This window comes from Amblyomma mixtum, chromosome 8, assembly GCF_055824585.1.
Source record: "Amblyomma mixtum isolate Tamu chromosome 8, ASM5582458v1, whole genome shotgun sequence".
NCBI classification, from domain to species: domain Eukaryota; kingdom Metazoa; phylum Arthropoda; class Arachnida; order Ixodida; family Ixodidae; genus Amblyomma; species Amblyomma mixtum.
In genome coordinates, this window is record NC_143019.1 from 32,803,092 (window position 1) to 32,817,960 (window position 14,869).

The window sequence follows — 14,869 nt, forward strand, 5'->3', positions numbered from 1 at the left end:
TCTGAATGTATTGTTCGACTCCTTGGTGAGTGGTATATGGTGTACGTGACGGTGGAGATGAGCCTGTTGGTTGTGAATGGCCTCTTGGGGGGGGGGGGGGGGGGGGGGGGGTTACGCTTTCTGGACGACGTATACCTTCGTGCGTGTCCTACTGACATGCACTGACGGATGACTATGTGAGCAGCCTATCCGTCAAGCTCACCAAGACAGCACAGGCATAACTGTGTGTGCCCACCCTCCGCCATTCCTAGAAAAGCTTTTCCCGCCAAAAAAATAAAACGGTTGAAAGTAATCGCTCGTTCTGTTTGTCGTCCCTCTGCTTCAGGCCTTCCTGTCAAGGTTATCGCTTCACTTCAAGAATCACACACAAGCATGATTGCTCTCTCAGTATACCAAAAACAGGTTTCCTTGTGATACTTCATAAATATCACGGCTGCAACACCGCTGTCGCTGTATGCATGAGGAGCACATACTATAGACATATAAAAAAACTGCGCTTTCCGCAGTCCTGTTGCTACTCGCCCCACTGTCAGAGTTTGTGCTTCGTCTACAGACCATTCAGTAAACTGTGCTGCATTCTTGCGCGGCCTGAAATGAATGATGTGCTCACCGTGTGCTTGTCTTCGGTGAGCTCTGCCATCTGAAGCTGCACTTGGAGCTACGTGGAGAACACGTCCAGCACCTCCAGGCATCCAACGCCGCGCTCGTAAACAGTCGTGTCCTGCGCAAATTCGTTACGGGGGCTTCAAACAGCAGCCCTGATGTCACACTTTTCCAGAGCACATGGTTAGCGCGGTGCGAGCAACGGCGAGCCCCTACTGCAGCTGCGTCGGCGCGTCTTTCCAGTAATGCAAGTTTGGATAGCTTCGTGGCTTGTATACTATAAGTAGCACTTGAGAGAAAACGCTCGTTCTGTCGTCGTCTCTCTGCCCCAGGTAGTTTTGTGAAAATTAGTCATTCCATTGCAAAAATCACACTGAAGAGCTTGATTGGTCCATCATTAATACACCAAAAATGGTTGCCTTGTGAAAGTTCATAAACATATGGTTACAACACAAGTGTGACAGTACGGGGAGCGCATACTAAATGCATCCAAGAAAAGATGTCAGGGTTTTAACTTGGTTAAACCTACAAGTGCGAAAGCTCTAGTTTTTGCCTATACCAAGTATTCTTTGGTCCCAATAGGCTAAGGTCAAATTTCGTGTGTGGCCCGGGTCATACTTTGGAAAGGCCTCAATTCAAATTTGGAGGTCGCCATCGTGTTTGGCTTGGTAAATTATGGTTGGACATAGATTTTGGTACAAAGTTGAGTGAAAGCGTGGGCAGGGTGTGTGCCTCATGTAGGGCATTTTTGGTCAAAGAGAAATACGCTCTGTTTAGCGTTTGACCTTTCGCCACATCCGTGCGCAGTGCGCATTTGTAAGGAGGGGTACATAAGGCGCGCTTCCCCATAGAACAGGCGCAGACACTCGCCATAGAAGGAGAAGAAAAAGCAACAGTCGGACGGCGCAGAAACCCCCTGGCCAATCCCCCGCCATGGGTATGTGCCATTAAGCCTGAGGACATCGTCATCATCATCAACACCGATCCAGAAGTGGTAGTTTGGGAGTTGGCTGAAAAGCAGCGAGAGCTTTTCGCTTTGAGATATCCAGGCTTAACCTTAGCTAAGCCACAGCCAAATTTTTTAGTCGGTGTTTCGCACTAAAATTTCACTCTACGCTGTCCTGCTTTTACTCGTCCGACTGTACGTGCTCGTGCTTCGTCTACAGACCGTATAGCTGTGGGTGCGGCATTCTCGCGCGGGCTGAAATGAGTGAGCTGCTCACCGTGTGCCTGTCCTCGGCGACGGTGAGCTCTGTGCCGTCCGAAGCCGCACTTGGAGAACGCGTCCAGCACCTTCAGTCATCCAACGCCGCTTTTGCGTACAGTCGTGACCTGCGCAAGTTCATTAGGGGGGCTTGACACAGCAGCCTCTTGGCAGCCATGACGTCACACTTTTTCACAGCACGCGGTTAGCCCGGTGTCACCTACGGCGCGCCCCTGCTGCAGCTGCATCGATGCGTCCTTCAAGTAGCGGAAGCACGGATAGCACAGTCACCTGGTGTACTATATGGTAGCTGGCCACTTCAATCTGCTGCATTGCAATATGTAGTTTTGTGACCGGCGAAACAGGACGCAGGGGGTATTTGCTCGGATAAAAATTGTTGCAAAAGTTAGAGTGTGCCTCCACCGTGTAACACATCGTGTGTGGCGCTGACGAGCTGTGATACCCTTTCGAAAGGATAGCAATCTCTAGAGGGCATGGGTCAGTGCGGCACAGCTATCTCGATCGACATAAGACACTTTCCGAAAACGACTTTCTTTGCTTGGACCATTTCGTCAACGTCGGCTGCAAGACAAGTCTCACACTGTTGAGGACCCTCGGAAAACATCATTGAAACGAGAGCACTTCAAACCTGATGCTGGGCCTTCCAATTTCTCAAGAATATTCGACTAGTTGTACGCTTCGGAAGAACAGATGGAAAGAAGTGCATGCTATTTCATCCATTAGTGGGGCACAAGCGAAAGCCCCGTGAACCAGCGTTGATTCCTCTCCCGCAGGGGACACTGCAGTGGCCGATCATTTATCATTGGACACGTCTCGGAATCCTCTCAATGTCCATCACACTTGGCTAGCAGCCTACTTCCTTGATAGGAAATGGTTTGCATACCATGCTAATGAAACTAAATAGGACGACCATTGGTCAGATGACTTCGCAACTCTTTGGCCACCGTGCACGATCACATATGTTCCATTCGCTAAATACGCAACATACCCCGGCTAAATATACATGTATGCTGCGAGGGCCTACTTTTGCGACAGTTTTGCGTTGGATGCAGTGCTTTAAATGCCCACAACGTGCTTTCGACGATTGACGCCTCTCGCGGCGATTGTTTTTAGCAGGATCACCACCTCGAAAAAGCGTTGGCGTATTCTGCTCGAGCTGAGAAAGGTAAATCCCAAATTTTTCTCCGTGTAATCATGCAATGTGCAAATTCTATTTATTTTAAGCTGGAAGACAGGTTTGGAAGCGGCACCCGGCTTATTTCTCCTGGGCTGGCGGGGTTTGTAATCGCCTCTATGCAGGTGGCGGGAATGAATCGCCATTCGATGTTGCAAGCGTTCTTGAAAGGAAAAAAAAATCACGTCACAAAATCACAAATCAATCTAGCGCTTGCGGGTCGATGGTCATGTCATTATGTATTGAAAAAAAAAAACAACAACAGATAGCCCTAGAAAAAATTACTGGCTGTGCTCCAGGAAGAAGGGTGGCAAAGCGCTGAGGGGAAGTCGTGTTAGGTAACTCCTGCGATGCTTGCTCAAAACGAGGCTCAACAAGCGTTGAAAATCAGTGACGGCGTCAAGGGTACGCGACGGGCAGCGGCAAAAACAGTCACGCAGGCACCATGCCTACATAAAAATTAATTCTCCGCTCCTCCCCAGTAAAAAATTTTCTGCCCGCGTTCCCAGTTAAGTATTATTAAGGAGAATATTTTTTACCTATTTGAGGACTTAAAAGCGTCGCAGTCCTGCTATCACGGAAATAGTTAGATAACGTGATCACATCAACGGAGCAGGACGCTGCTGATTGGTTTATGATTTGGTTTTATGGGGTTCAACGTCCCAAAGCAACTCAGGCTATGGGGGATGCCGTAGTGAAGGGCTCCGGAAATTGCGACCACCTGGGGTTCTTTAGCGTGCACTGACATCGCACAGCACACAGGCCTCTAGAATTTCGCCTCCATCGAAATTCAGCCGCCGCGGCCGGGATCGAACCCGCGTCATTCGGGCCAGCAGCTGAGCGCCGTAACCACTGAGCCACCGCGGTGGGGCAGGACGCTGCTGAGTACGCTCAGCATTTTGTGTGCAGTAAAATTTGTTCAAAGTGCTTACATTATACTGGTACTATAATTTGGAGAACACTACTGAGTACGCGCTGTATTTGGTCTGCATAGTAATATTTGTTCATTGTGTCTAGAATACATTGCCACTATAATTTGGCTAAGATGTGTTGCCATAAAGGCTGCGACAGCAGTTCCAAGAATGTGGAGCTCTCGATCTAGAGTCGGCATATTTACTCTACGCAGGAGTACACTGGCTTCAGGACCCCTACCCCGCCTGCTGCCTGGATCCCGGACAACACGACTGCTGACTATGATTCTCAGTGGAACATGGTTGACGAAGAGAAAGTGGAAAACCTGCTGGAGCATCTGGCGTTGCTGGTCTGAAAGCCCTCGTGGCTGGACGGTTCCGGAGGCTATTCCCTACATCGCGGAAATTCCAAGCTACACAGGATGCGTCGAAGAATTCACTGCACAGCTAACTGACAGGGAAGGTTTGTTTATGTTTACTGAGGACTACCTAACAAATGTCATGGGTATGAGCTTAGGGATGGCTCTCAAGGTATGCAATGTGGTGAGGTCACTGATAGAAAACCCGGCATAGGTTTCGCGACTAGTTTAACATCATCTGCATGAAGACATGACCACCGACCTTATGGAGCAGGACATCAGCAATACTTCATGTGTGACCCATGGAGACTGGGATGCAGCAGGACATCAGCATGCCTTCATGTCTAATCTCGGAGATTGGAGGGCTACAAAATTCTCACCATTTGCACTGTGTCAGCGTTGCGCCTTGAGTGAATGTGTCTCATGCAGCGTGTCAGCTCTCGCTCCACCATTTTCGCCAAAATGAACAGGTTTGTTTTGCATTTGCCTCCTTTCTGGCACTGCTCGTCGATATTGGCTAGAATACCCATTCCCAGAGGAACTGGAACTCGGTCACCAGCTGCCATATCTGACAACGAAGCAGTGTTGGGAATAACGCAGGGTTACTGGCAATGGGTGCTTGGTACTAGGTCGCTGGATACTGGGAGGTAAGTGCAGCATTTATGAAACATCGAGGTCTGTGCTCATTAAAGAGACAGTATATTAATTACTGACTGAAACACGTGTCATGAGATTATATTCGAAAAAAAAGTACCATGATGTAAGAGTGGAGCAGTGCCATATCGGAGGAAACAAAAATATATAATTTTAATTTGGCATTGAAAAACGCCTAAGAGCGATGAAGCCTTTCCATTATTGGTGTACCCACCACGTGACCGTATCTCCGAGATGTGCACTGTTTGGAGCGGTAACCACGGTCTTCTAGAACGTCAGTGTCCACACGACGGACCGGAGCACGGGAGAAAAGGTCACGTGAGTGATGTGCCGAGTGCGAGAACACACCGAGGGAAGGAAAATTCTAGGAACTGCTGTCCTCTTCGCTCATCTCGCGCTGCCCTCTATTCGCGAGCAAACTCAGCGTAAGGGGGCACTGTGATGTCTGGCGGCTCACAACAACGTGACAGCCCGTTGAAAAGGGGTGTGAACGTGGACGTGATCATCGTCATCATAAATATATTGCTACACTGGGCAAGATGATGTATTTGCAAAGGTCCGTACGTGGTCTGTGGATGTGTCCATGCATATAACTGGTCGCTTTGAAAATGTATTGCTGTTCCTGGCTTGCGATGAAATTCGAGCTGGTTTGTGGAAAGCGGTCACGTTTTTGACGGTGAGCGCTTAATTTTGACGTGCTCTAGAATCCCCATGGGCACTGAAGCCGAAGTTGTGACATTATTTGCGGGACAGATCCGCATATGAGATAGCGGTCTGACTGAGAGATGCATTTACGGAGTCAACAGTAGAGTAACCAAGGTGTTCCAGCTGTGTCCCCAAGAGATGGAAGTACGTCAGGACGGTGTTCATTCATTCCCACAGATAAGGACCTCGGTGATTTTGCCATCAATGAGCATGAAAGCCAAGGCGCCGCGCTCGCCAGATGTTCTTTCACTCTTCGCGCTCTCTTATGTGCCGCGTTGTTGCCGCTAAATTTTTCGTTGCAATTAGCAGTAGAAAAAATTCTTCGAGTCGAATGCTAATTATGCTCTCAGTAGCAAATATGAAGCTACCTTTCGCGAAAAGGACAGCAAATAATTCAGGGGCACTTTGACTGTCTAAAGCATAGTGTCGAACCGGAACCGAACCTGAATCCGAAACAGGAACAGAACCCGAATTTTCACCCGAAACCGTAGCTGAACCGAACCCAAAGCCTTGCCATTACTGGTGTACCCACCACGTGATCGTATCTCCATGAAGGTGGGTCCAGACGTGCGGACCGAATCGCGGATGGTACGCGCGCGTCAGCGCGGTTATCGTGACACGTGCATCCGGGAGTCGGTCTGAACGTCGGGCATTCACACGAACGCAGCGGACAATCCGCGCATACTCTCGCCCACAGCGGGCTTGCGCTGTTAGCGTGGCTTCGAAAACTCAGCTGCCGAGAGTTTAAACATGAACGCCGAACGAAAACGTCGTCTCGCCGCACTGGTTGTCACCATTAAAGCGTCTGAGGGCGAGAAGGAAGCTTTCGCGTCTAAAACGGTTATGTTGGACAAAGTCAAGGTTGGAAAAACAGTGTTTGGCCATGCAGGACCTGCTGTACGAGGACCTACTTGAATGCGACCCGGAGAGTACAAACGCTTGCTGCGGCTTAGTCCAGAGCAGTTTTACCAGATACTGGCTCACAGAGCTCCTTCTCTCCATATTCACTCAAATAAGCAGAAACAACAAAGCTAAGCGGGTATTTACGCACACGCTCAAATACACAGTACGACGCAGTGAGAGAAATACGAAAAGGAGGACACACAATGCTGCACTCGAGCTGCAAATGCGGCGAAAAGCGCGCCAAAACGAAAGGCGCCAGCACGGAGCAAAGCCGACTTCATTCAGGATAGCTAGCCAGACGAGCGCACCTAGAAGCAAAAACAATCCCGGTCCGCCGACAAGCCCTCGGACTGAAAAAGGCTCTGGCCTTTTTCATTCGGTCCGCGGTCGGGGCCCAGAAAAGTGCACGCCGCCGGCTCAAGGTCGCTCAGAGCAGGGACGTTCACGTTACGTGGGACGCGGACAGCGCTGACGCGCCCGGACAATCCGCGATCCGGTCCGCTCGTGTGCGGATGCTGCGGATGCAGAGGGAGTTGGAACTGGTCCAGAACGTCAGGGCGATGCAGGAGCAATACGTCTACGCCGATCCCGGAGCTTCGAATGCGGAGCGAGTGGAAAGGATTGTCCGACAGAGCCACCCCACGTTTGCTATTTGCGGAAGAAGTCACTGCGGCGACTTGAACGAGCTAGCTGTGGCAGCGCGTCGGGTAGAAGCCGAAATCTCGGCAGCCTGCGCCGCCGCTCTACGCGCTCTATCACACCAAAAGAGTCCTAGATTTTTGGTGCAGGACTAACGCATTTAAAAATTCCTTTCCTTGCGCACTATTTGCGATTGGAATTGTTATCCGCCGATACGGTCAACTGTACAACGGTTTCGTGATTCCTCTGCGCCCTTGTGCCTCCCCCCATCAAAATGCATTCATGTTGTAAACAGTATCTTGTGTCTTTGTTCTGATTTATCATTCAACGTCCTGTATCTAATTGTTTGCTGTTTCTGAATTTGTTGATTTGTATTGTCCACTCCTGCCTAAGTCCTGTATCTTAGGCCTGTAAAATAAGTAAAAAAATTTTTACCAGCACTTCTGACAGATACTCTCGGCTTGTATGCTGACACGCGAGTTTACGGCTACTTTTTCGGTTTGTCAAGCAAGAGAAGCGGTATTTTCCGCAAAATAATATTTATATTGCATTTGAACGACATTTCCGAGATAACTCATTAGCAGTGTTTATACTCGGGTAAGATTTTTGAATGCCTTGGTAGCGTTACCGTCATCGTGGCTTTTGTGAAATTAAGTGATTTAACTAAGTGATCTAACAGTCCTTGAATTTACGGTGCGTCACCATAATTGAAATGTGCTGTAAATGCGAAGCAAAAAAAAAAAGACATGCGTGTAGCCTTTGGCAAATTTACAAATATGTGTAATTCTTTAGGTGCTTGGCTCAAATAGTACTTTGCACCTTTCTTTACAGAAGTCTTTTTGCAGCAATGCTGTCAGCTGCTTACTGCTGCATTTCACACCATCCGGTCATGTGGTGATATTGGTGTTTTTTGAGACTGAGATCTTCTAGAAGGGATTGTATATATTTGAGGTGTTTGGCAAGTGGTGGCCCCAAAATTAATGTGTACAGTTAATAAATCTCACAGAAGGGTCCACGGATCTAGAAGCAGCTGCAGTTAGTGAAAAAAATGGTTCTAGGAAAAAGCTAAAATACTAATTGACCAAGATGATTGGCCTACAATCAAAGAAACTGCTTGGATTTAACGTGGTGTTAGAGTGAAGGCCTTATGATGGTCAAGGCATTTCCAATTGTTGCCCATGCTTGGCCTTCCTTAGAATGGCCAATGGTTGGCCTGTCACCACATCTAAACACAAACTTTGATTGGTGTCCAGCATTTCGCCAGTTATGGAAGCGTTGGCCACTGATGATTTGCCCTGCTGAAAAAAGTTGTACGATGCAATAAGCTCATAGAGTTCGTCACACAAATATCATAGAATTATCATACAAATCATAGAAAATTATCATACAAATGTCATACATTTCTGTAAAGTCGTGCAATCATCAAAAAGATGTCACAGAATATTATACGAATTGTGTAATATTTTATGAGGAAGCCTCTATGAGGTTATTGCATCATAGATTTTTTTCAGCAGGGTGAAACCGCAGTTTCCAGCGCGGTGCACACAGCTACCGTTGCAACATTCCGAGCTGCTTTTCTTCTCTTTTGTCGATTTTCTGACGGGGATCCTGTCTGAGGCAAAGTGTTCGAAGGACTGAAGGGGCAATAAATGAAACGTGCTTTGTCTTGCTGCAACCTATACTTTCATTTCAGTGTCAGAGTTAGGTTTGGGGTTTGGAATAACGGAATAAAGTTTTTTCTTTACAAATTAGGACTTTTTCAAATGTTTATAGTTTCCCTCTTTGCGCGCAATCTGGCGGTCCATTCTTTTTGGTATGCAAGCCCTCGAGCAGCTGCTGGAAGACCCTATGAACCCAGCAACGGAAGAAGCAACAGTGCCTGCATTCGTGTAATAGTGTTTCCCTCTTGGCATGTGCACAAATAAATAGAAGTATGCGCTGCATATTGTCGTTGTCTTGATTAGTATAACAAAGCATTTCCCGCTGCCCAAGGCTGCAGGGCAGTAATACGTCAACTGTAAGTATTCAAGTTCCACTATTTCCCGATTCAGACAGTACAGCTGTAACGGAGGGTGCTTTGTTAAGCACGCATAGCTCGTAGTCACGCTTTGTACTTTCAGTTACTCTTTGTAGCAGGCAACGTCTTTTTCTGCGAGAATGTCTCCGAACCTAGCACCACACTGACACCTGATGATGAAATAAAACTCATTGGTTAATAGACTGCAAACAACAGAAATTGAAAAATGAGAAAAGAACTTCCTACTGCTGGCTGGAGACTGAGAAAGAAACTTCAGTAGCGTTTGTAATTTACTAAGACGACCATGTTCAGGAAATTAATAGAAGATGCCATTCATAGAATTCCTCATCAACGCATGTTGCGCTTACCAATAACAGAGCTTCTGTTGCGCATAAAACGTAGCATATTTTGCATTACGTCCGTGGACATCAGCTGGCTAGTTTCTGACTCCGTGCACTAGTATACGTTGTTTGTGCTTTCTACGTGACGTAGGGTGCCTATTTATATTCCTTTTCGTCGAGATTTAAACATCCACGGTTGTTCTCTGTGCGAACGGAGCGACCAACGAATGCCACGACGCCAATGCCGGAACTTGCTTTCAATTTCCCAATACAAGTTTTAGCGCTCGGTAAGTCCTTTTAATGCGTTATGCTCGCTTCAGCAGTTTTGGTCCAGCACGTCTACATTGACGCACCTGTAGGGCATCTAGGGTTTTTTTTTCTCCAGAAACCCATAGCGCCAAAGGCTTTATAGTGGGGCTACAGGAAACAAAAAAAAAAGAGTGCAGCTTCACAAGAGTGACAAGAAAGCATTATTTCATGTAACCCACAACACATCTTGAACGCACCTCTGCCATACAAGTTTCTATGCTTTCTGTAACATTGAAAGCGATCTGACTATACTTAATCAGCAACTTCACTACCTAACCATTATCCCGTGACCAGATTAACGGACGGCCTAACCATATCAACGAATACACCAATTTCATAAACTTTTTTTTTAATGCATCGGAAATTAATTTTGAGAAAAGAAATCACCGCTTCATTATGCTGACTTTCACATGACCGGTGCGACCTGGCTTTTATTACCGTGGTACACGTATTTCTTGCCGTTTATGAAGTATCGTGCGTGAGATTGACTTCTTCGACACTGATTTTCGCGAAACTCCCTACACTTTATTTTTCCTTGCGTACGCCTTCCCAAAAATCCTCTTAAATGCTAACTTTGCTTTCTTTTTGTTTAGAAAAAATTTTATTTACATATGTACACATGCCAAGGTTACTAGATACATTCACATTTACAAGAACACATGACACATGTAAGGCGAGCCATTTAAAGAGGTACCATAAACATTTCTAAGTTACTAACAGGAATGGGCGATGTAAAATAGGAATGCATATATACCGATTGTCAGAAGAGCGAAAAGGCAATAACTGGACATTGAAACATTGAAAAGGATACTTTAGCGCCAGTTTGGCCTAAAAACCAAGACAATACGACCGTTATTTACAGAAATAAATGGGCATGACCACTGTCGGAGAAACTCTTCCTCACCCAAGAAAAAGAGTTCCTCGGACAAAAGCCTGATCAGCTCCCGTCGGAGACGGCCGAGAATTGGCCACACAGCGCGGCGTCGAAAGCCACTAGCGACCGCGGCGTATCGACTGCGCCATAAACTAAAAAGACCTGCAACTATTAACAGGCGAGCAAAACGGCCGCTGGGGAAGCGGCCGCGGGAGACGAAGCACGAAATGCCCTGCCCACGAAATCCCGCATGAACCGCGCGCCAAAAGACACGCGCTACAACACAGGTGACTGTAGCGTGGCGATTAGATTCCGGGAGCGGGCAATTCGGACAGGTACTGGAGCATAACACACCCCACCGCTCTAAACGATCACAAGTAGGGAGCACTGCCCAGCCAAGTTTCCAGACAAAGTCACGTAGATGATCTGGGAGAGGTGTCGACGCTAAACGCGCCCGCTGAACCCGGCGCATAGGTGAGCGGCGAGACGCCGGCACAACAGGTAACAATAGCGTGCCCATAATGTCCACCACACGGTCTGCAACGATGTTGACAGCAGGTGCTACTGCTCTAACATGCCTGTAAAAGGCCACTGATGAAGCGTAGAAAGCTGTAGGTTGCTCTGACTGGGGTCCATGATTAACAGGGGCCGCCGGATCCAAAAAGCGTAAAGAAGGGCCCAAAAAGTACCGAGCCAGGATTCGCGCCGGAGACGAGTTTCCTAGCAGGATACGCAAAATACTCTTCAACGCTAACAGCGAGGACGTGACGGACAAATTTGGAAAGGCAAACCCTCCTCTTTCCCGTGGTTGTCCAAGAACAGCACGGGCCACAAGCTCGGTTCCGCCTGACCAAAAGAACGAAAAAACTGTAGTCTGCACTCGCCTTATGACACGGAGGGGTGGTTTAACAGTGTAGCAGAGGTACCAGAAGGCACCGAGCATGACGGACTGAACCAGGTAGCGCCTCTCAAGCAGAGGCAAATCGAATGTCTGCGCCCTTCGCACACGAGCTGTAATGTCTTCGACGACCGAAGACCACACACCATTCCATATTCCAGCACAGTCGTAGGTCACACCTAAAATGCGCATCTGCGCGCACCACTGCAAAGGTATTGAAGATGTAATACGAGTTTGGGTAGACCCCACAAAAAAGTAACAACTCTTCGAGTAATTAAGAGCAGCCCCAGACAAGGAGGCGTACTCACGGAAAACATTTAAAGTTTCAAGCAGGCTGCGTTCATCAGCTAAGTACAGAGTGATGTCGTCTGCATAAGCAGTGACGCGTACCGCTTCGCTGCCTGGCAAAGCCAGACCTCTAATAAAGGAGTGGCGATTGACTGCCAAGAGGAAAGGCTCTAATGCTAAGACAAACAAAAGGGGGGAGAGCGGACAACCTTGACGGACGCCGCGGCGAACATCAAATGCGGTACTTTCCCGGCCATCGAGGAACAGAGTGCTTGAAATATCTCTGTACATCTCTTTAATGAGAAGCACGAAAGAAGGTGGGAAGCCGAAAGCATCCAGCATCCCGTAAATGTACTCGTGCTCTAAGAAGTCGAACGCCTTTTCCTGATCAAGGGAAACAAGAAGACCATGTGCGCGCCGTCGTAAAGTATACGCTAGGATGTCTCGCGTTACAGAAGATAAACTGTGTATTTCACGGCCTGGGATGGAGCAAACCTGGTGGCAGGAAATAAGTGACGGGAGGAGAGCTCGTAGACGACGAACGAGTAATTTTGCTAATACTTTGTAATCTGAATTTAGCAGGGTGATAGGGCGCCAATCTGCCGGACATGTCGACATAGGAAACTTTTTAGGAATAAGGACAATGCGGCCTCTTTTGAATGATTAAGGAAATACGTGCTCAGTAAAGCATATTTTTAATACTTCCGAGAAAATAGGGCCCACAATATCCCAAAATTCTAAATAGAACTCCACAGGAAGGCCGTCTGGACCAGGCGCTGAGCCTCGTTTCATGGAGTCCAACGCCTCCTTGATTTCATCTGTTGTTGGCACAGCCATAAGGCCGTCATGGAGTTAAGTTGAAACCTGCGGCAAGCCTGCTAAAAATGGGGCTGCGGAAACGACATTGCGATCAACTAGAATGACCGACTGAGCAATACCCCTGAAATGGCTAAAAAACGCACTGAAATTCCTGCCACCTGGTTGGGACGTAGCCCCGGCGGAAGATGCAAACGCAGGGGCACCTTGAGTGTACAACAGCTCTTGGCGGGCCAACCGAAGCACCTCAGGATGAGCAGTTGGACTGCGTCGACAACGCCATGCAGCCGCTGTCAAAGAGGAGGCACGTAAAAGACGCTGTAGGCGCTCCGAAAGCTCCTCTTTCCATGCGCACATAAGCGACGAAGGCGACGGGGTGCTTTGAGCAATACGTAGCTTCGCCGTCACCACACGCACCTCATCTGACACGCGAGCCCTAAGGGCTCGACCAGATGCGGCGCAATGGTGACGCCACTGCTCCTTCAGACGGTCCCAGTCACCAGGCACCGCCCCAACAACCGAAAAACGCAAGACCCGTGTGAGCCCCTCTTTAGTGCTGGCATCGTGAAGTATGCGTACATCCAACCGCCATGGTCTATGGGGTGATACTGCAGGCGCCGGAACCGTGAGTGATAGAAGAAAAGGGCGGTGGTCTGATATGTGCACCGGCGAGGATGGCAGCGTCAGTACATTAGCTACACACACTGACCGCGAAAGGCTCGCCGGAACGTACGCCCTGTCTAGCCTACTCGACGATAACCCGCGACGCCAAGTCCACACAAAGACGTTGCCATAGAGGAGCTCATACGCGTCCGTGAGCATGAAATGGTTCACTAAGCGGCGCAACTCACGCGCATTCCAGCCTGGCCTACCCCTACCAGGGCCTTGCACATCGGCGACCGTATCGAGCACGCAGTTGAAATCGCCCAACATCACAACATCACGCCCTCCAAGAAAATACACATCTAAATCTTTAAAGAATGCGTTTACCAAATTGGAATGCGCAGGCGCATAAATACAAAGAATTCTCAGGTGAAGTGCGTTAAACGTGCAGTCGAACGCCAACACGCGTCCAAGCGCATCGTAGGTAACATGATGATCGCGCAACAGTGAGCGGTTCAAAACCAGAACGCCAACGCCGCTAGAACGCGTGCTGGCGTACGAAAAGAAGGCATCGACGCCAAACCTACGCTTGAATTTCAACACGTCACCGAGACGAAAAAAATTGGTTTCTTGCAGGCAGACGATATCGCAACCCGAGGAACGAGCGAATGCGACCACCGTTGCCTGCTTCAAAACACTGCGGAACCCCTGCACGTTTAGAGTAATAATTTGAAGGTTAGTCATTTTGGAAATGAAAAATGAAACCTGAACAGTCGTGATGCTTAGGCAATACAAAGCGCGCCGCGAACGGCGCTAAACCACCTCACTTTTTGCGGAGGGTCGGACCAGAGGAGGCACGAGGCCTCCTTGGCCGACCGGCAGAATTGTCCGAGTCCGTAGTCGACGCATGTGGACGCTTTAAGCTCGAACTTAAAGCGACCATCTCAATATCCGACGACTCTTCGCTAGAAGTGCTAGCGCTGATCCTCGATGTTGAAGAGGACGGCGACTGCACAGGGTCAGCGTCTGGAGATGATCTTGGCTCTCGTACAAGCGATGACGAAGACGACGATGGCGGCGTCGGGTCCTCCTCAGGCGTGATGACAGTCTCGTCAATGACGAGGTTGACTGAAGAGGCCGAGGACGTCAAGCTGCTGTCGTCACCGTCGACCTCAGCTATGTCGGCGTCCCTGCTCAAAACCGCAACGCTGGCCGCGGGCTTTAGCGCGGGCTCCGAGGGTGGCACGTTCTCAGCCTCAGATTTTTCCAGGGACACAGTAGGCTCGGCCCCTGTCTCATCAGGGGCGCTCGGAGAGACTTTGTTAATTAGCAATCCTTAAAATCTGCTTTTCAGCGTAGGAAGCGAAAATATTAATCGAAGTACGATCTCTGCAAGATCTGGACTTGTCCAACCTACGAGCACTTTCATTTTTACCGATTCAACACACGTTTGATTTACACGTATAACTGCGACAGATATAACGAACGCTCGGCTATTAAGGCGAAAGCATTTAATGCCCCATACTGTTGTTAGCAGACGCGTCGGCAGC

General features: G+C 48.6%; 1 protein-coding gene and 1 long non-coding RNA gene across 2 annotated transcripts in view; one reads left to right on the forward strand and one right to left on the reverse strand.

The window, feature by feature from the left end:
- The window catches only part of LOC149331933 (uncharacterized), a 75,227-nt gene extending 70,483 nt beyond the window's left edge, over positions 1-4,744 (forward strand). Inside the window, exon 4 of the mRNA XM_089556947.1 lies at positions 4,129-4,744. Within this exon, the coding sequence (XP_089413073.1) occupies positions 4,129-4,269 (141 nt within the window). The 3' untranslated portion in view covers positions 4,270-4,744. The remainder of the gene's footprint in view (positions 1-4,128) is intronic.
- Positions 657-14,652, reverse strand: LOC149331934 (uncharacterized). The gene is made up of 3 exons (XR_016285125.1): positions 14,147-14,652; positions 1,827-1,935; positions 657-721 (listed from the first exon to the last, which is right to left on the reverse strand). It is a non-coding gene; the product is annotated as an uncharacterized LOC149331934 (long non-coding RNA).
- Positions 14,653-14,869: the final 217 nt, after the last annotated feature.